General features: G+C 30.4%; 2 protein-coding genes and 1 long non-coding RNA gene across 4 annotated transcripts; 1 reads left to right on the forward strand and 2 right to left on the reverse strand.

The window, feature by feature from the left end:
* Window positions 1–271: 271 nt before the first annotated feature.
* LOC141615346 (putative indole-3-pyruvate monooxygenase YUCCA10) lies at window positions 272–3,810 on the reverse strand. The gene is made up of 4 exons (XM_074433739.1): window positions 3,199–3,810; window positions 2,205–2,438; window positions 1,663–1,785; window positions 272–524 (listed from the first exon to the last, which is right to left on the reverse strand). Exons 1-4 carry the CDS (start codon window positions 3,808–3,810, stop codon window positions 336–338), a joined length of 1,158 nt encoding a protein of 385 aa, XP_074289840.1. The 3' UTR covers window positions 272–335.
* Window positions 3,811–7,223: 3,413 nt separating this feature from the next.
* LOC141615345 (uncharacterized) lies at window positions 7,224–10,026 on the forward strand. 2 transcript variants are annotated; one of them, XR_012529811.1, is made up of 3 exons: window positions 7,224–7,545; window positions 7,993–8,061; window positions 9,697–10,026. It is a non-coding gene; the product is annotated as an uncharacterized LOC141615345 (long non-coding RNA). The 2 variants fall into 2 exon arrangements; XR_012529812.1 differs by having other exon boundaries at window positions 7,996–8,061.
* Window positions 10,027–17,038: 7,012 nt separating this feature from the next.
* On the reverse strand, window positions 17,039–20,027 carry LOC141614701 (putative indole-3-pyruvate monooxygenase YUCCA10). Its single transcript, XM_074433446.1, has 4 exons — window positions 19,416–20,027; window positions 17,924–18,157; window positions 17,700–17,822; window positions 17,039–17,227 (listed from the first exon to the last, which is right to left on the reverse strand). Exons 1-4 carry the CDS (start codon window positions 20,025–20,027, stop codon window positions 17,039–17,041), a joined length of 1,158 nt encoding a protein of 385 aa, XP_074289547.1.
* Window positions 20,028–23,330: the final 3,303 nt, after the last annotated feature.

The following is a 23,330-nucleotide window of genomic DNA, read 5'->3' on the forward strand; positions in this document are numbered from 1 at the left end:
AAACTATATAAGATTCAATAATGTAAATTTTGATTTCTCAAAAAGTAAACTTCTTATTAAAATTGACGGTTAAACCGTGCTCTCAGAAATAAAAAACATCATATTCTGTTCATAATAAAACAAATATGATATTTTCTAAGACTCTTAAGCAATTATACAAAAATAGCCAACACAAAAAAAAAAAAAAAAAACACTTACAACAAAACTAACACTCTAACACATGTAATGCAAGAAGCCCTCACATCTCCTATTTGCTTTACTACGTACAAGTAAAGTCAATTTGGGACGCTACAACAAATTGGGCTCGTTTCATTAATACGATACCATGCATGCACTCAAGATTCCTCGTATGCCATAGATCGTAATGTAGCTTGGATATCAGTAGCAATTGCATGAGCATCTCTAGACACCCCTTGTAGTCCCATTCTTGCTAATCCCGCACAATACAATCTATTTTTTCCTTTCCAATGATTGGGAAATCGATTTTTCGGAAATCCATTTTCTTTTAACAGGTACTCGTAATCCTACATAATAAAAATAGTAAATTCCATGAAAATTTATTTCATAATAGACCAATATAACTCCACATAGACTAGCCCCTTAATGGTTTGTTCAAACTAGTTAATTAGTTGACTACACTAATATGTTATCAACAGGCCCGTCTAACCCATGGCGCCCTATGTGCAATGGCACTGAGCCTCAAAATTTTGGGGCCCAAATCTTATCATTACTCATATAATGTTAATTACAAAAAAAAAAAAAAAAAAAAAGAAGCACAATGCAGAAACTACGGGACTATTCATTCCATTTCCCAAATCTCAAAACAATTCCCTTCCCCAAATAATTAATTTCTTCCCCCAAATAATTAAACTTGCTGTTTAATCTTCTCTTCAAACGTTTCATTGTAATCAAATATGGTTATCTCCATATTAATTCTTCACAAATCACTCCAAATTTACAATTAGAGTATGATTAGAATCAAAACTTTGCAGTTACAATAATCTTTAATCATCAACTAAAATCCCAGATTTACACTTGAGTTTCAAAGAGATCGAAATAGGTAATTTTTTTTTCTTAATTTTAATGAATTTCATATTTCAGTACAATATTCATGATTATTGAGAAAAATTTATACAACTGAGCCATTTTTTTTAATTTGAACGATCTTCAATTAAAAATGGTTTTTATTTGAATTAACAATATTGTTCTAAAATTTAATATAGTAGCAGCTATTGAAGGAAGGACAACGAGCCAAAAGAGTCTGAGATTAGAGAATTTGCTTTTATCAATTTTTAATTCGCGAAATAAGTTGTACTTTGAATTTGTAAATTTGAGGCCTCATTTTTTTTTTGCACCGGGCCTCCACATTTCTTGAGACGGCCCTGGTTATCAAAACCGTCTTGTATAAGACACACTTTGTAATAAATAGTACGAGTACAATGTTGATTTGATATTAGTTAAATGGGATATTGAATTTATGTAAGCATTATAGTTTCCATTATTCGTGAATAAATAAATTACTTGCTTTGTCAACAAATAAGAACTTGTATATATGCTGGCCAATTCTTTAATATTCTTTAATGACTTTTAATAATTAAAAATTAAACATTAATTACAATACAAAACGATAGAAAAAATAACCGGAAGAGCAATAATGTATACCTTGAGCCATTCACATACGGTGCTTTTATATCCAGTCGCAAACACAATGGCATCAAAATGTGATTCAATTTGATCTTGAAATACAACACTATTCTTATTTATTCTTGATATCCCGGGTCGAACCTAATATACACAATTATTTCAAAATAGAAAGGGTTAAAACTCACATAAATCCACCAAATTAACCAGTTAATAGATCCTACAACCAGTTGTACCCAGTTGTATGCTCTAGAATCCGAGCTATATAATAAAGTTTTCGAGCTTTGTTTTAAAGAAGTCGAGCTATATCTGTAAAATTTAAACTCACCCACTTAAACATAAAAAAAATTAACTCAATAAAATTACACATGCTCGATAAGATATAACTTGGTTGTATGATCTTTATTATCCACCTGGAGTATAATGTTATTTGTGCAAATTAACGCCCCAACAGTAATGGTTGATATTAACTTTTTATTCCGCTTTGTCACGGGTTTCATAAAACAATTAATCTAAATACAAATTTTTGATAAAAATTATATAATTTTAAAAAATGTGGTTACCTTAATTTTTCCTTCTCGTATCTTAGCCACAGTACCCACATCAATAACTGGACTTCTTCCTGTGGTTGCTTTAAGAAAGAATGGGCCTTTATCTGGCCGATGAATTCCATATTTTGACAAATTCCCGAACTCTATGTTGGAAGCCATTGAAATCAAGACGTCTACTACTTTTATACTGAAGTACTTCATTAAGTTCATTCCCGCCCATATCATATCTTTTGTCACAACATGAAACTGCATAAACAATAACGATATTAAATCTTTTGCAATATTAAGTCCATTTGTATTATAACACAAATATATGTTATATTATAATAGTGGCATTATTATGATAGTCATATATATAAAAAATTATAATTATATAAGAATCCCCTTTTTACTAAATGAATGGGTGAACTCACATATTTTCCCTTCAAAAAACATCTTTTTAGTTAAGGAAAATATTGATAATTTGGCATTTTATTTTACCAATTGATTGATCAAACAAGCATCCTTTTTTATACCTAAGTTAGAGTTAATAATTATAATGTATTTCACTATATTATTATCTTTTATTAAAATTAATCTTTTTATCAAATTATATAATTTTCACTAATATATAACTATAATCTTTTAATTAAAATATAAATAAATGATAAAAAACTATAAACTGCTAAATCTTTTATTGATGGTATCATTTGACAATGACAAAATAATTTGAGATATTTTGTAAATTATAATCAGTAGGCTTTATGATATAAAAAAATATTTAAAAAAAAAATAGTTCAACACTTACTCAATTCTCCTGGATTAATTTCCAGTTTTATTTTTCTCTCGAAAAAAAATACAATAACGAGAAAAATAAATAATTAATTAGATACCACTATTATTTAAATATCATATTAAAAATAAAAAATGATATATACTGTAAATTTATTGCACGGGTTCTAAACTAGTAATGTATATTATATGAATAAATATTAATGTTTATCTGAATAGTTATAAATAAACTTACCGAATTTCTAACAACAATGGACGTGTTTGCTCCGTGATTAGCAAGATCAAGGCTAATCTCCATGCCCGAATTGCCACAACCAACAACAAGGACATCCTTATCACAATATTCCAAACCAGATTTATACTGACTAGAATGTAAAATGTCGCCTTCAAATTCTTTAACCCCGTTAATATCAGGAATTACACCCTTACCATTCTCACCCGTTGCAACAACCAAAAATGTAGAAAAAAAAACTCTAGACACATTAGATAAAGTGTCCATGGCTCTGATTTCCCATTTTCCTTGTACTTCATCAAATGAAGCATGTTCAACCGAGTGATGGTAGCGCGGTTTAATCCCAAAATGGTCAACATAGTCATCTACGTAATTAATGAAGTCATTTTTAGACATGTATTTCTTGGCATTATCTTCATGTGGTTTGAAGGGGAGTGAGCAAAACTCTTTTGCTAAATGGAGGTGACATCGATCATATGCTCTCTTTTTCCATAGTGAATTATGACAATCTTCCCTTTCTAAAAGGATAAAAGGGATTGACTTTTTGGTCAAGCAAGCGGCTAATGCTAGGCCAGCTGGTCCAGCTCCAACTATTAAAACCAATGTTTTTTCCATTTTTTAGTTAAAAATAATTTGACTCCTGCAAGCAAATAATAACAACAGTTAGTCTTATTGAAAAAGGGTCGGAGCAAGTGATGGGTAATGTCACTTACAAAACGGATTGGGGGGACAAGGTGAGGGCACCCCCATGTGCTTCCCTCTCTCCTCTATTTGGGTCATTTGTGAGAGGAAATGGTATCCGTCACTCCAAAGTGACGGATACGTGCCGTCTTCAATCAGATTTTGTGTAATAACAATGCAATTAGCAATTTGGAGAAATTCTTTAGGGACATTGTCTAATGAGTTAAAAATATTTAGGGGTTGTTTGGTTGATCAAGGAACTTAATTTTTCTAGGAAAATACAATTTATGGGAATTAAGTTTCCTCATCCAATTCGGGTGAATTTCGGAAAAGTGTTTGGTTGCTCATGTAGGAATTAAATTTCACAGGAACTTCCAATGACCAATGGGGAAGTAAGTAGGTAAGCAACTTCCCACATCATGCAGGCATTTGGGAATTCCTGGGAAGTTCTAATTCCTACATTTTCCAAAATTTATGGTAACCAAACAACCCATGTTTTTTAAAATCATGGGATTTTCCAATGCCTATGTTTTTATTTTATAAAAGAAATGCAAAATAAAATCAATAATGTTTGATTAAAATGAGTTTCTATTATTACCTTGGAGCGTGTTTAGAAAGTGGAGTAGATGGAAGTGTTTAGAAAGTGGAGTAGATGGAAATTATAAGATTTGCTTCGGAGTTCTAGAAATGCGTAAATAGTTTTGTGTTTTGGTGATTAATGATCTTAGTGTAGATGAATATATATAGAATTGGAGACCAAGCAAGACAAACATTACACCAACAATTCATAGACATGTATTTATTTGATCGATTTCCAAATTAGCATAGATTGAATATGATTGACATAAGATAGTGAAGACATACATTGAATCATTAAACTTTTAGACAATTTTGCTAAGAAATTTGCTCCCTAAACCCGATATATTTCTTAATATTGATTTCGAGTCTCCAAGAATGTTGGAATCATAGATTGAAGAATAGATATGCGTTGTCTTTAATTATATCCATCGATCTTCAAATTAAACTAATAAAGTAAAAAAGTTGGATGCAATTGATTTCTTAACATGACCTCCAAGAATGTTGGATAACAATATCTAGATATTTCAAAATAAAACTTTATCTTTGAATTTTGAAAATTAGACAATTTAAGTAAGGGGTTTGTAATTTCAATTGATTTCCTAATATAGCCTCCAAGAATGTTGGATTGTTTTCAAACTCTATCCACCTCACCTGGACAATAATGGGGCAGGGAACGAATGCGGTCCGAATTTTACAATAAATCTCTTCCGATTTATCTCTTCTTACATCGCGAACCTTGTTCGTACTAGAAAGAAGTTAATAGATCCTATAACTAGTTGTACCAAGTTGTATGATCCAGATTCCGAGCTATATAATAAAGTTTTCGAGTTTTGTTTTAAAGAAATCGAGTTATACCATAAAAATTTTGAACTTACTCATTTAAACATAAAAAATATTTACTTTAAGAAAGCTCAAAAAAATTACACATATGCTCGATAAGATATAACTTGGTTGTATGATGCTATTGTACCACTTGAGGTATAATGTTATTTGTGAGAAAACGGGCATGGATATCATCTATTCCGAATCTGAATTAGGCCCAATATTCAACCATTGAAGTAAGGCTAATAATGGAAATATTTGGATATGCGCTCCTATCCACGTTAAAACAAGCAAGAGTGGGAATGACTCTGTAATAACCCTATATATATATATATATATTAAAAAAAAAATTACTACGTATAATAATATACGATAAGCGTATGTTATACTTATACTCCGTGCAACTCATTTTGTATTATTACAATTATATACACAACTACTTCGTATTACTATACTAATACTATAGCTAGATTTTTACATTTGGTGATAGACTTGATTTGCTGGACGATAAGTCAAAATAATTACTTAGCCTTTAAGTAGAAATCCTATTGGACCACCAAGCTTATACTTACCCTATGTAAAATTTGTTAACCGACATAGGTGGCTATAAATATCCATACCATTCACAATTTGTAAAGAGAATAGTACAGGCAAAGAAGAATAAAAGACAAACCACGTACACTTACTAGTACTAAATCACTCCTAATTTCTTAAATATTAATAATACGGGTATGATTTCAGGACCCTTTATCGTAGAAATTAGTAATTTCTTTGAAATAAGATGATATTATAAGTAAATATTTATAGAAATAATGATTATAGAGTCCATGTTATTGTTGTTATACCATTCACATGTTAATTTTATGTCCATTATACTTTAGTGTTTTCATGCTCATTTTTTATATAATGTTTATTTGGCCATTTGCTACATTCGGGATACGATTACGGGAGGGGGACAACATTACAAATTTATCCTATGTGCATGGAAGGGGGCACGTCCCCATGTGAACTACGGTTCTGATTATTACTGGTAAAAGTGTCACGGGGTTTACACGGGTCTTAGACCTGAGATCCTGTGTACATGGAGGAGGGCTTAGCCTAGGGGAGTTTTACTCCGTAATGTGTCTCACTTCAGTAATAGTAGACCGGTATTCCATATTTTTCATATTATGATAAATGACAGGGGTATCCAAATAACAGAAGAGTGGTACTGGAAATTTTTAAATAAGATTATTTATTTTAGGACTGCTGAAGGTAACTGAGATCATATTCAGTCAGTTTTGACTGATTTTGTATATTTTAATTTTTTTTAGGTCTATATGCTGGGAACCAAGGGAGTGAGTTTCACTATAGAAATTAAAAGCTATTATATAACTACTATTTAATATTAAGTTTGGTGAGTAGATTTTGTAGCCTTGTATTTAAAGACAGGATATACGGCGGTGACGCCATGTAATAAATTTGTTTTCAAGCTTTTTTTTATGAAATAAAAACGTACTCTTTGTTATTTTATATTATTGTCTTTATTTCAGGGCGTTACAGACTCGTATTGTATATCGTGCCTCAGAACCCTAATTATATGCTACTAGTTTAGATTACGTGCAAAACATGCACGATTTGTAGAGTTTTCTATATAAGGTTTGGTACCCTGCCCCGCCCGGGCTACCTCTATTTATCATAAAATTTTATTTTCTATGAAATATAATTGCGCTAAACTTGCTTAACACATACATTTATAATTTAGGGATAATTCCCACGATGCCCTTGCGTTTGGCTTAATTCACGTAGCAATTAGTCTCCCTTGTGACGGACGCTATCCGTCACAAGGTGAAGACGGGCCAAATCAATACCATATTAGCTAATATAGATACTAGTGGGGTATGTGTAGGTATTATTATATTCATAGGGTTCTTGATAAAAGCAAAAAAAAAAAAAAAAAAAAAAATTGGGGAGCTCCCAATATTACGTCTGTGAATAATTGTACTACACTATACCTCACCCTCTCTCCTCACTTTCTCATCATTCATCACTCTCTCAATATTTTATTCATCGGCATATTCATCACTCTCTAGATTTTAATCTCCATTTTTAAAACCCAAATAAATTCTTCTCTCTAAAAACACCATTTTCATCTCCATCAAGATCTTCATCAAAAATAAGGTGGTAACATTTCCATCATAATCTTCATCTTTTACCTTCCTCAAGACAATGGTTAAAAAAATGGCTAAAAAAACACATCCAAAGAAGCTTGGAAAAAAACAATCGAAGGTAAAAAGTTGATTATTGTGTTGAATTGTTTTTTAATTATGCAAAAAGTTTAAATATCTATGTCATTTTTTACTCAAAGTTGATAATTTTATTGGGTTTTTGTTTGATTTATGTTAAAAAAAACTTAAATCTTTTGTATTTTGATTTGTAGATCTAAGGTTGTTGATAAAAAAAATGAAGATTTTATCCAAATCAGAGAGATTTGGAGTTATAATCATTGTTCACAACATCATTTGTAAAAAATTCACATTGGTTTAATTATTAATTTTTTTGGTGTACTAATTTTTTGTTTTATTTGTAAAAAATTTTTAGCTTCAAGATCTGAGTTTTATTTGTAAAATGTTTTAGCAATTTTTGTTGGTTAATGTAGTAGCGCTTAACCACCTTAGATCTGAGTTTCAAGATTTATTTATGGTGTACTACTAATGCATTTTTCTTGTTATGTAGTAGCGCTTAACGTCGTCATTAGCTACTGGAACGAAAAAGAAGAGCAAGAGACTGATATGCGTGGAAGAGGTATGAGTGTAATTTGGAATATATTTTTGTCATAACCTGAGAAAAAATGTAACCACCTTAGTGTTGATAATATGACCACATTTGTGAGAAATGTACCTACGTTTGAGAGTGTTGTTATTTATATTTATGTTTGTTTGGGTTTCAAATGAATCTTAACACGTTAACATAAATGACCAAACATGGTGACATATACGTGTGTTGAAAATGTGACCAAATTAGCGAAAAATGTACATATGTTTAAGTATGTTGCTCATTATATAAATGTTTATTAGGGTTTAAAATAAATCCTAACATGATAACATAAATGAGTAAACATGGTGACATATATGTTAGTGTTGAATATGTGACAACCTTAGTGAGAAATGTACCTATGTTTGAGTGTGTTGTAATTTATATTTATGTTTATTTGGGTTTAAAATGAATCTTAATATGTTAACATAAATGACTAAATATGGTGACATATGTGTTTGTGTTGAAAATGTGACTACCTTAGCGAAACATGTACCTATGTTTAAGTATGTTGCTCATTATATAAATGTTTATTAGGGTTTAAAACGAATCTTAACAAGATAACATAAATGAGTAAACATTGTGACATATGTGTTAGTGTTGAACATGTGACCACCTTAGTTGAGAAATGTACCTATTTTGAGTCTGTTGTTATTTATGTGTGTGTTTATTTGGGTTTAAAATGAATCTTAACATGTTAACATAAATTACTCAAGATGGTGACATATGTGTTAGTTTTAAAAATGTGACCACCTTAGTTGATAAATGTATCTATGTTTGAGTGTCTTACTCATTATAGAAATGTTTGTTTCAGTTTAAAATAAATCTTAACATTATAACATAAATGAGTAAACATAGTAATATTTGTGTTAGTGTTGAACATGTGACCACCTTAGTGAAAAAAATGTACCTAGTGATAACACATGTAACCATGACACTATATGTTTGTTTAGATTTGAATGAATATTATAGTGATAACATCTAAGAATAAACATGGTGACATATGGTTTGTGTTAAAAATGTGACCATCTTAGTCTCGAAATGTAACCCTGTTTTAAATATTGTCACATTAATTAGAATGTGAATGAATGTTATAACGACAACATCTACGAATAAACATGGTGACATATGATTTGTGTTAAAAATGTTACCACCTTAATATTGAAATGTAACCCTGTTTGGAATGTTTTCATGTTAGTTAGAATGTGTGAACGAATATTATAATGACAACATTTATGAATAAACATGATAAAAATGTTACCATCTTTGTCTTGAAATATAACCCTATTTGAAATGTTGTCATGTTAGTTAGAATGTGTGAATGAATATTATAATGACAACATTTATGAATAAACATGGTGACATATGAAAATGTTACCATCTTTGTCTCGAAATGTAACCTTGTATGAAGTGTTGTTGTATTAGTTATAATGTGTGAATGGATGTTATCATGGTAACATCTATATAAATAAACATGACGACAAATGAAAATGGTACCACCTAAGTCTCGAAATATAACCATATTTTAAATGTTACCATATATTAGTCAGAATGTGTTGACATATATTTTGTTTGAAGGAAACTTTTAATGTAAAGTAATGGTAAAGTTTCATACTCATTTCGCAGAAATTCGTATGCAACCGCAGCACCTAAAAATGGACAAAACAAAGTCCGACGTTAGACAAACCTCGAAGCAGTTGGAGGTGCAAACAACAAAGAAATTGGAGGTCCTCTAATGGTTGTTGCCGAGAAAAAAAATGAAGGGGCAGAGGCCATTCATGGATTATTATCTATTTAACTGTCAGTTTGTAATAAAACTTATGTTAGTACTTGGTGGTTTGTTTGGTGATATGTTATTTTGAGCAGAATTTTAGTCCATTTTGATGTCAGACATCTAAGACAATATTTGTTTTGTGCACCTTAATAATTATAAAATGTCATCATTATCTATTTAAATGTACGCATTTTTTTTCAACAATAGTAACTATGTCATTATAAACGTCTAAAAATGTCTTAATTTTTGTCGAATATATGATCATTGAAATTATAAAATACTTCAAAGAGTAGTATGTGATCATAAGAGAGTACAATATTACCATTTAAGAGATTATAGTAGTATATTACCTTAAGTTCTAAAATACTACAAAAATTTGTTCGTTTAATTTCTAATGTTACCATAAGAGAGTACATTGTTACCATTTCAGAATGTATATAAAATTGTAATTAGTTGGTAACCGATTTATTTTAAATGGTAACATAACATAATGTTAATATAAGATACTAGTACGCGACCACATCAGTAGTAAAATACTACATACTTCGTTCTTTTAATTTCCAATGTTACCATGGAGAATATAGTGCTACCATTTAAATTCTACTGGTAGTCTGAAATGTTTTCCGAAATGATAACATACTTAACTAAATCGGTGACATACTTGGAGTAAAATTGTAACATATTTAGTTAAACTTAGTGATATACTAGAGTGAAATGGTAACAATTTGAGCACTTGTGATTACAAAACGTACGCTGACAATGTTATAACAACCTTATATCACTATACAACATGTACTACCTAAAACGTTTTCCCCAAAATGTGGTCGGATTGTTATCACATACCCTAATGCCCTTCTGCGCCTTTAATATCAGACACGGGAGAACATTGTACGCGGAACTGTTAGCTGCCCCATCTTAGTCCCTTTTCTAGCTTTCTTCTTTCGTAAATTCCTTTTTTTTTTACGTTGGTTGGGCCCATTGCCGTACAAACGTATATGGTCAATAATAGCGGCACCCGCACTCTATGGTTGGTTGATCTTCGTCCATATTAAGGGACACATATGTGCAACTAACATAGCCGATGTCTCGTTCTTTGGTAAATATGAACACATTATCAGCATATAAACTTCAGATGTTTACACATTAATATTTAATGTAACCAGTTAATAGGTAGAATGTTAGCATCTTACTTATACCATTAAAATCTAACTGTACAAAGAAGATGTGATTGAATTTGAATAGAGACCTATAATGAACACATATATGCATTGAGATGGTGACATGAAAGTTTGTGTAAAATGTTATTATCTAAGTCATAAATGTAACCATCTACAATAAATTTCTTTAATTTAAATGAATCTTATAATGATAACATATATGAATGAACATGGTGACATGTGAGTTTGTGTTAAAATTGTTACCATCTTAGTAAGTATGTGTTGCCACTTTATAGAATGTGTGTCATAAATGTTAGCACCCTTAGTAAAATGATATCATTTTAGGCTGAAATGTAACCATAATAACAATGTTTAATGTTTAATTGGTCTTAAAAATGTCAACAAATAAGTGGCAACATTTATGCAGGGATGTGGTGACATAAGACAATATGTCAAAATGTAACCATGTTAGCTTATGTTCTTACACACTAAGATGGTAATATTGTGACACATTCTCCTTTGTATGCATATTCAGGTAATGACATTTTGAACACAATCAAAAGATGTGCGAAGTTGGTCACATTCACATATATGTCATTATGGTGACAATTGTATAATAGACAAAGATAGGTACATATTCTGATAAGGATAATTTGTAACACCAAAAAACATACATGTCACCATATTTAGTCAATTATGTTAACAAGTTAATAATATTTGTACGTTCCTAAAATATAAGTACATATCTTTGATAAGGTGGTCACATTTTTAACAATCACATATAATTCAGTAATTCACCATGTTTATTAAATATGTTAATATGGTGACAATTGTATAATCAGACAAAGATAGGTACATTTCGCTGATAAGGTAATGGTTACATTCACATATCTTCACCATGCTTAGTCAATTATGTTAACAAGTTAATAATATTGGTACATTCCTCAAACATGGTCACATATTTGCAAAAACATGCTCATATTTTCAACAATCACATTTAAGTCACATGTTCATTATATTATGTTAACATCTTAAGGATAATTTGTAACACCAAAAAACATAATATTATTGGTACATATCTTTGATAAGGTGGTCACATTTTGAACAATCACATATATGTCACCGTGTTTAGTCTATTATGTGAATATGTTAAGAATAATTTAAAACATAACATTGGTACATTCCTCAGCTAAGGTGGTCACATTTTCAACAATCACTTATATGTCACCATGTTTAGACTAAGTTGATGTGCTGATAATTGTATAATCAGATGGTCACAACTGAACACAGATGTTTGTTAAGAAATGATATCATCTTAGTCTCAACACCCCGAAAGATCGACTTATGACAAGAGCAACCAAATTTAAAACTTTGGTTAAAATGGTAACACTGTACTCATAAATGTGGTCACACTGTACGCTAAAATGGTAACATATATGACTGACTGTATAAACTTTTCAAAACGCATGTTATACAACGTTAAATTCTTAAATTAGTGTAGAAGTGAATCGGAATAACAACAAAAACAACATTTTAAAATCTCATCAACAAAATCTTAAAATCTAATCAACAAAAACATCTTAAAATCTCATCAACAACAACAAAAAAACAAGACCAACAATCTTCCAAATTCAAAATTTTCATCTAAAATTTTCAACCCCAACAACACCCGAAATATATTATCCTAAATATTATCAACAAAAACATCTTAAATAATAAAGAATAAAAACCTTTACTAATCAATATCGTCACAAATCTTCATCGTTACCATCAAGCAATACATCATTCTCGTTCTACAGATAAATAAATAAAAATATTCCCAGATCAAAACACATTCTCAGATCTACTCATAAAAAAAGACACATTTATTGCCCTAAAATCACATCAACAAAGATACACAATTTAAAAATAAATAATACAAACCTTTACTCATCAATATTGTCACGAATTCTTCGTCATTACCATCAAACAATACACGTTTTTCGTCATTACCGTCATTAACATGCAGAATTTCATACTCTGCCGGGTTCAAAACATCAAAATCAACCATATTATCAACATCAACCATGATTCTATTTATTGTGAACAAAAAATAATTTTTTTATAAAGATGAATATAAAGATTTGAATGAAAAATATGAAGATTTGAATGAATTTTGTTGTTTGATGCTTGACGTAGGATGAGAGGGAAAAGGTTTGATGTTTGACATAAAGTAGATGTTTTGATATGGTGGTGTATTTGATGCAATATGAGCATTAAATGCTAGTCATATTTTGTCCCCCACCCACATTATTATATATTTTATCCACTATTCACTATCCGGCCCATATTACATAAAACGGTATCTATTTGCCCCGTCTTCACCTTGTGACGGATAGCCTCCGTCACAAATGAGAATTTGTGTTCACGTAGTAGCCAGGTTTTTAGGAATGTGCTTATGATACCCCTGAACTTTAAGTGTGGTGTACAATTCGTCCTTATTTTTTTCATGTTATAACGTTGTTAATCGTCCCACCTTTTCCCCTCATCCTAACATTACCCCCCATTTCACTCATTAATAAATAAAAACGAACATGATTAATGCAATACCATACGTGAGAATCATCCCAATCCTCAACCAACATGTTATAATGCAATACCATTACACCATGTTTGTTGAGGATTTGGATGAGTCTCATGAGTACTGGTATTGCATTACAACATGATGTTAGTTTGTTACTACTCGAGGAGTCGGGATATTGAGGAATTGATGTTCATGTGGTATTTGGGGGATTTTGTTTCATAATGAGTCGTTAATTGGCATATTGTGTAAATGAGCCACCCGCGCCGCGCGCACCCGCGCGTTTGTCTCGTGTTTTGAGGTGGCGACACTTTTCCCACAGAACCTTGGTTTGCCAAAGCAGGTCATGGGCCGTTACCGATTGGTGAGGCATTGAAACTGGTAAAAGGTTGAATAAGCCTGCATTTGTGGAGTCGCCACCAATTTATTATGTAAAAATTGGAAATCGTTCGAATACCTCGTGCCATGTCAAGACAAAAATTAATGACATGAACACTAAGAACTCGTTACCCTTAGCATTCTATGTCTAGAATGACTCTCGAGATGCCAATGGACACGGATGTCCAGAGATAACTGAGTAAGGGGTGAGGTACGTATTAAGAAGCTCATTTATTTGAACACCTAATCCCGCCCGCCTCGATAACGGCCTCTACTAATGATTAGGGAAGTTGTTCATATTTGATATGTCGTCGATGTAATGCATGCAATGCAACAAACATAGGTTAATCCTAGCATGTGAAATTAAATTATGCCGGTTGACAAACAATTTAGCAAACAATTGGGTCGAAGTTGATGTTAGATTAATTACATGTGAATGCCATACAATTAAATCATACATAATAAATAATAATTGAATTACAATAATAAAAATTACAAGAATCACAAGGCTTATTTGATCTACGTCAAAACTACGCTCGAAGACGGGACTTCAAAGAAGAAAACAAAAGAAAAAAATAAAAAGAAAATTGAAAATACGTCTGATTAGAAGCGATAATACGAATATAGTTGATTTAAATCGTAATTATGAGCTACGTCAAGGCGAGAAGGAGTTCAGGGACAGAGACCAACCCGTAATTAGACGATTTACCAAATGTGGGGTAGCTTGCGACCTATGCAACAATGACCTCGTGACATGGAGTATGACATTATAATGATAAACACTCACCTCTACGTCTACAAGCCCATTCGAGGAGTAGTAAACTGAAAATGCGTGGCCACGCTCGAAAGGTATCTGCGGTAGATAATTCCGGTCAGACAGTTACTCTCCAGATCGAGGAAACCACTCAAGATATGATCAAATGTAAGTACGACCTGCGAGACACCTTGCATTGAGTGGGAGATTGTAATAGGACAAGAGAATTGGTGACGCACACTTGTCTCGGACAAGTGGGGGATTGTTGGAATATGTGTCCTTAACAATAGTGCGATCACATGTTTAAATCTCATATTAAGAATACGTAAGGGATGGTTCATTTATATAGTCAACTGATCAACATTTATCAGTAATGATCAACTAATAGAATTAGACATTATTGTCGTTTGACGGTGGTGATCAGTTGAACCTTTAAGGTCACACCTAAAGGACAATTTCCTTAATAGACAAATTGATTAATTATATGACGATACAAGTTAATCAATTTCTTAAAATTGAACAATTAATTTGTGAGAGAGAATATTTATATCTTATTGTAATGGGATTAAATAAGATTTATTTTAGTAATTGAAATATTTTATTACTAAAATTGTTTATTGTTTATGAAACAATTGAGATAAGAATGAATTGTCAATTATAATTACAATATGTTGTGAATTATAATTATATGACCCATTTTATTTATGTGATCAAGGATCACTAATCAATTTGTTATATGTAATTTAATTAATTTATAAAATAATATTTATTTGATAAATATGCATTAAATTAATTAATAAACATGTAACATACTACATGTGACATATTGTGTGACAAATGAAAAATTGACAAAATAAAATGGTAGTCCATTTTATGTAAATGGACCGAAATGGAGAGAGGAGTAGTGGATTGTGGTTGAATTATTTTATGAGATAAAATGCATGTAATCATGCCTACACTACAAAGCATTACACACCTACTCTATTTGTCTTACACATCCTATTTCTTGTGAAAACCAAAAGTAAAAGGAAGATGCCATCCTTTGGCATTTTGTCCTTGCTCCCACCGGTTTCTCCTCCTCTTTTCTTTAAGAGAATTTGTTCTCTACTTCATTCATTCATAATTTACATGCAAATTTCACTCTACTCTCCCACTTCTCTCTAAACAAGTTTTTAGAAAATAAAAGGTGTTCATCATAAATTCTAATCACAATATAAGATTACTAGTGTAGTAATAAGTATATTATTAGAATTATTTTAAGGCTACTACTATATTAATCTAGTTAATTAATATACTAGTTTAAGGGATTAGTCTTGGTTGCAATCAAAGGAGGATCTCTACATTGGGATTTTGGAGGATCATCCAACACATTATAGCTCAAGAACAAATAAGGAAGGTGACCTTATTTGTGCCCTTATTTTCGAGCCACTCAACAATGTAAGGGACATTGTTTTTCCTTATTAATCTCTTATTTTGTTATGCATGCACTAGATCTAAAGAACACAAATTAAGAAGTTAATTAGTTCAATATTAGAAGAGTCTAATAATAGGTATATGAACCTAACATTTTTAATACAGGTAGCTTTCACATTGTAACGGGTTTTTATTCGTTCGTTGCATTTCATAGTATATGAATATAGTTTATAGTAGGTTTTAAACATTTTTCCCCACAAACCTAATCGTATATATTTATGGATATTTTTGAAATCACTCTTAGAGATAAAAATACAAAAATTATAGCCTGTAAAAAAAAGGAGATTGTTTAATAGACTACACTGTTGTATAGAGCACAACTATACAAAGGGTCTATTTAGTAATACATTTTAGGTACCTTATTTTATCATAATAGTTTATTTGACAAAATTCCAGATACCTTATTTTTCCGTAAGCGTTTGACAAGTAGCTTATTTAATAAAATAAGCTACCTGAAATGAAATGTTACCTAGAGTAGCATTTGAGATTTCAGGTACCTTATTTGATTTGATTTTTCCTTTTTACCCCTTATAACTATACTATTGAATAATTCACACATAATTTTACATTATTTCACCAAGATTAGCTATCTTTTCAGTTAGTTTACAAAAAAAAAATAATTATATAATTAATTACCTTATCAGCTCCTATTTTTCACCTACCTTATCAGTTAGCTTTTTTAGATTTTAGTTAACTTTTCAATTTTCGGCTACCTTTTCAGTTAGTTTTTACCAAACATGGCCAAAACCTAGCAATAAAAAGACTTACGAGAGACTAACACTCTAAAACACAAATGATACATCATACTATGTATTATCGAACAAAACCCTTTTTACATCTCCTACTTGCTTTACTACGTACATGTAAAGTATTTATGATTTCCCGAATGACATAGAATTCAAAGTAGTTTGGATATCAGCAGCAATGGCTTGAGCATCTCTCGATACCCCTTGCAGTCCCATTCTTGCTAATCCTGCACAATATAGTCTTCTTTTCCCTTTCCAGTGATTTGGAAATCGATTCTTAGGGAATCCATCGTCTTTTAGCAAGTACTCGTAGTCCTACATGAAAATAAAAAGTCCCAGGAAAAGCGTCATGCAATTAACAACTATAAAATTTATAGTATAATCGCTTAGGATTATTTTAATTAGTTGATGATATTAATCAATTATTATTGCGATTTATCGCATCAAAAATAAGAAACAAAAACCTTGTGGTATGCAACTTTGTAACATTTCATACTTAGGAACGAATTTATATTACGATAATAAAACATGGTAACAATTGTGAAAATGTATGATAAAGTGTAGGTAATTAATTGGATGAATTGCTTTTGAATTTGAGAAAAAAAATTGTTCTAAGTAGATAACTTGCTTTTGAATGACCTATATTCCTTGAGTTGTTAATGAAATATGAATTTGTTGTAATGTAAAATAGAGGATTTAAAAATGTGATATTTAATAATATTAAGAAAACATATTTATTTCTTAAAAAAAAAACATAGCTCCATAATGAAATAGCATTATTACATACCTTGAGCCAATCGCATACGGTGCTTCTAAATCCCGTGGCAAATATGATAGCATCAAAATGAGATTCAACTTGATCTTCAAATACAACGCTATCTTTATTTATTTTAGATATGCCGGGACGAACCTATATATATAATTTTTCAAAAAAAAAATAAAAATCAAAAATCAAAAGGAAAACCTAAACATTTACTAAAAAAATGGTTTGTTAACTATAATAGAGTTTACCTTAATCTCTCCGGCTTTAATCTTGGCGACGGTACCCACATCTATTACCGGACTCCTTCCCATGGTTGCTTTAAGGAAGAATGGGCCTTTGTTGGGACGATGGATCCCATATTTTGACAGATTTCCAAATTTCAATTTGCAAGCAATCAAAATTAAGATGTCTACCAATGCAATACTAAAGTATTTAAGTAAGTGCATTCCCATCCAAATCATTTCTTTCGAAACGACATGAAACTGCATATAATTACACCACATTTCATTAAATTTCTAGTATTCTTATCTAATTTTGACATAAATTATACTACTAATTAATGTAAGACTTAATTTATATTTAAATTTCATTTTCAATAACACTATAGGACAATACACGACCCTTCTAAAATGGGGAATTTAATTATTAGATGAATAATCGTGGAAAGTCATCACACCTTACCAAGCACAAGTCGTACATCATTACCCTACTCCAATTTAGTTTTAGATTATACTCTTGAAGAGTAAGTTAAGTTTTAGTGGCGGCGGACGAAGGATTTTGATACCGAGTGACAGGTCAATAATGTTTTTTCGATAAATGGCTTTCATCTTAAAAAAATTTCCTTAAAAAATGTTACTCCCTTCGTTTCAATTATTTTTTTTGTCTTTGATTAAAATACCCCTCATAAAGAATAAAAAAAAAAAACAAACAATAATGGGGTCAAATGGAGTATTAGAGTAAAAAGACATGGAATTTTTTTTAGTATTCTACATATCTTTTTCTATTAAAATGGAGTAGTACTTTATTTTAGTTTTTTCAATAACGAGTGAAATTTTAATGGTGAATACAATTTCTTATTAGATATAAAAAAAAATTTACATAATAGAACGATAAATATTAGTGGTTTAACGGTTGAAAGATTAACGTGCTACCTTGATGTCTAAGGTTCAAGTAATTGCTGACTACAATTTATACTATATTAGTATAGATCACGCGCAATGGATGCACGATATAAATAGCGTTTTTATTTTCAGGGTTATTATTTATACATTTAAAATACATAGGTACCTTATTAATATTTAATTTCTTACTCCATTGTAGTTTGATATGAAACAAAAAAAATTGCAGTGGAAACTAATCAAAGAGAATTTTAAAGTTATGAAATGTGTATTTTTATGAAAATATTTTTATTTTACCATAAAACAAAGAATAATTTTATAATTTTTTTTTCTCCAACTATTTCAATGAAGTTTTTCCTCACGAAACTTATAGTAAGAATGTGCCAAATTCTCTAAAGTTATAATTATTGCATTAATGAAAATTACCAAATTATATTTTATAGTTTAACACTAATTTTATTTTATTTTATTGAACAAAATTAGAATTTTGAATTTAAGCAAAAGATTATAATTAATTATCAAATTATATTTTAATTAAAAGATAAAAGTTTAATGAAAGAAAGTTTTACTTATTTCCTTAGTTAGATAAATGCATTTTGGAGGAAAAATTAAGAAAACTTACCGAATTCCTGACAACAATGGATGTTTTTGCGCTATGATTAGCTAAATCAAGGCTAATCTCCATCCCTGAATTGCCACACCCAACAACAAGGACATCCTTGTTCTGATATTTCACCCCAGACTTATATTGACTAGAATGTAAAATGTCCCCTTTAAACTTTATAAGTCCGGGAATATCAGGAATTATACCCTTACCATTTTCACCTGTTGCAACAACCAAGAAAGTAGAAAGATAAACCCTAGACACATTTGATGAAGTGTCCATGGCAATAACCTTCCATTTTCCTTGAACTTCATCAAATGAAGCGTGCTCAACTGAGTTATGGTAGCGCGGCATTATCCCAAAATAGGTCACATAGTCATCTACGTAACCAATGAAGTCGTATTTGGACATATACTTCTTGGTACGATGTCCATGTGGCCTGAAGGGTAGCGAGCAGAATTCTTTCGCTAAATGAAGATGACAACGGTCATAAGCCCTCTTTTTCCAAAGAGAGTTATGGCAATCCTCTTTTTCCAAGAGGATGAACGGGATTGCCATAAGTGTGAGACATGCAGCTAATGCAAGCCCAGATGGTCCAGCTCCGACTATCATTACCAATGTCTCCTCCATTTTTATTGTTAATAACACGGAATTGGTACCTGCATGGAAATAATTAACTAGGTTTAAATTTATTTGGAAATGTAAAAAGTTTTAAATATTTAAGTGTTTTTTTTTAATCAAAAGAGAGACGAATTAAATAAATAATTTGGAATTGAAATGGATTTTACCCTCTAAAGTTTGTTGAAGTTGTAGTAGAAGAAGATTATGAGGCTTGCTCAAGATATCTGCAAATGTGTTTGAAATTTTGAGTTTTGATGAGTTAAACATTGTAGTGTACAATTGTATATATAGAGTTGGGAAGGTAGTAAGACAAAATCTATTAAAGGTTAAAAAAAAATCTACCAATTAATTAGATTTTTTTTTATCTATCACCTTATTATTATAGAGGTTTTTTGTAAAAGGTGAAAATATATTGCATTTTTTATAGTTTATAAATAATTTTTGTACGCCTTTAAAATAGACATCAAAAATTAAAGAGCAGTAATTTTTGTTTGAATTAAGCTATAAAAGTTCTTAAAGATGTAGGTTAAAATTTATTGTTTTTTTTTTTTGGCGACAAATGAGGTGCAAGGCGAGTACAACATATGGGGGAGAGGGATTTGGACTCATGACCTACTGTCACGATACCTCGACCTTAACTACGAGGCTAACATCTCTTTATTCTGTTCAAATTTGTCGTGGTGTATTTGAATCAATTCCCATATCAGCCCAAGTTTATTATAAGATAATTAATATGAAAATAGATATTAAATCACTGATATTATAAACAATTTAACTAATTTTCTTCACAAAAATCAAATTTAGTTCTTAAAATAACCTCCATTTTACTATGAATTTTGGAATAAAAAGCCTAGATATTTATAGTATCAAACAATATCCTTCTGATCTTCAAAATAATAAGCAAATTAAGCAAGAAATTTGCTTCATTTGGAGCTAGTTGATTTCCTATTATAATCTCCAAGAATGTTGGATTATCGAAATACACCTTTTTTAACCACTCTTATTAATTTATAATATACATCTAACGTAGGTACGAGTAACAATATATGGTGTCTTTTTCTACAATCGCATAATTATGCTACTCATGGATATACTTCGTTTTCAAAATCTTTTGTTGTCCCATATTTTGAAAAATGGTAAAAATACGCTTAAAGGGAACTATTTGGTTGAAATAAGTCTTATGAGAGATTTTTTTTTAAAAAGAAAATTTAGTGTCTTACTATTCACGACTAAAATTAAATGCTACCTAAGCCACACAAAATTATGACTAATAGTATAAAAGGTACAATATAAAAAGGTCACCGTAAAAGTAGAGTAATTCTCTGTCCCGTTTTCGTGTCTCATCTCGTGTCTCATTACTTCTCTTGCTGAAATATAATCCTTGATCAAAGAAGATAAATAAAATTATTTCTTATTAAACTAATGCTCATAATAATTCTACAGAAATTATTTAGTTAAGTTTCACTAAAAGAAAGTTTTAAGATTCAATAATTATAATCTCAAGCCGGTTAAAACTCATATAATATCCCTTAAAAAACGTAAGTTCTTGTGTAAGGCGGTTTTTTACCCAAGTTATTGTAAAAGCACCTATTACTTACTAAAATGACCTTATGAGATATAGTAATTAAGAAGTTATTACAAAGGTTGTTTGGGTACATAAGACTTATTGAAATTAGTCCTAGGACGTATACCAAAAATTGTGAGAAGACTCATGCTTTCCATTCACATTTGTCCGATTTCTTTCTATAAGCAGTTATTTAGTTACATACGTGGCAACAATATTTGTTGCAGTTACAACTTACATTTACACCTGGGTAAACATATACTTTAGTGACTAAGTGAGATTTTCTCGTGTTGGTCTTACTCTATTTAGTCAACTTTAGACTTTTTCCTCTGTTTTCCTGGAAAAACAAAACGTATACCAAAAATTATGAGAAGACTCAAGCCTTCCATTCACATTTGTCCGATTTCTTTCTATAAGCAGTTATTTAGTTACATGCGTGGCAACAATATTTGTTGCAGTTACAACTTACATTTACACCTAGGTAAGCATATGCTTTAGTGACTAAGTGCGATTTTCTCGTGTTGGTCTTACTATATTTACTCAACTTTAGACTTTTATTCACCTTTTTTCTTGGAAAAACAAAACGTATACCAAAAATTATGGGAAGACTCATGCTTTCCATCCACATTTGTCCGATTTCTTTTATATTCAGTTATTTAGTTACATACGTGGCAAGAATATTTGTTGCAGTTACAACTTATATTTACACTTGAGTAAACATATACTTTAGTGACCGAGTGAGATTTTCTCGCTTCTGTCTTACCCTATTTACTCAACTTTAGACTTTTATTCATCTTTTCTCTTGGAAAAACAAAACGTATACCAAAAATTATAGGAAAACTCATGCTTTCCATCCACATTTGTCCCATTATGATTCTACTTTTAAAGTAATAAACTTAAATTAAATGGAGTTTACTAACGTGAAAGTTATATATTTTTCACTACTTCGTGAAAGTTGTATATTTTTCAAGCTTGGTACTTTCTAAATTATTCATTATCTCAATTCTATTTTACAGTTATTTTTATAGTTTTATGGTTGAAGACTTAATTGTGCATAAGAAAAACTCAAACTTCATCCTATACAAATTTTCCAGGCATGTTAAACATTTGTCAAGATTGAGAGTTGTATGAAAGATATAGTTTACATCTAATGTATTATGTATGTAGGGATATATATGAAAACCACAGAAGTAAATTTTAGATAGTGAATAACGTTAGTAGATTATAGTTACCATATTCAAATAACGTGATTCATCATAATATTTATAAACAAAATTTACAAAAAGTTTTTGGTAAATAGATGATGCTAAGGACATTTAAGTTAAAATCACGTACTTTTGAATATGTTATTTGAATAGGTTACTACTTGTTATGAGCACCATACAAAGAAACAACACAAATCGATTTTAAAAATACACTATGTACTAAATACGCTTAATTAGGATGTTGATTGATCAATCAATTTTTTTAGCCCTGATCTACTAGTTTTTGTTGATATGCTATTTACCAAACGGGATATCAGACTGATCAATCAACATGATAACATATTTGCAAAAAAAACTTGATTTATTAATCACCCTCCTAATTATATGTGTTTGGTAGATAGTAGATTTGTTGGTAGATTGACGTGAATCTACAGTTTTTCAATATGTTGCTATTACCATCCTATTGAAATATGAAATTCAATTATAAAAGGTATAAGCTTATTTGTCATATTGTTTGTTATTTACAAAACATATATTCTTAAT

This window comes from Silene latifolia, chromosome 11 (assembly GCF_048544455.1).
Source record: "Silene latifolia isolate original U9 population chromosome 11, ASM4854445v1, whole genome shotgun sequence".
In the NCBI taxonomy this organism is placed as follows: Eukaryota; Viridiplantae; Streptophyta; class Magnoliopsida; order Caryophyllales; family Caryophyllaceae; genus Silene; species Silene latifolia.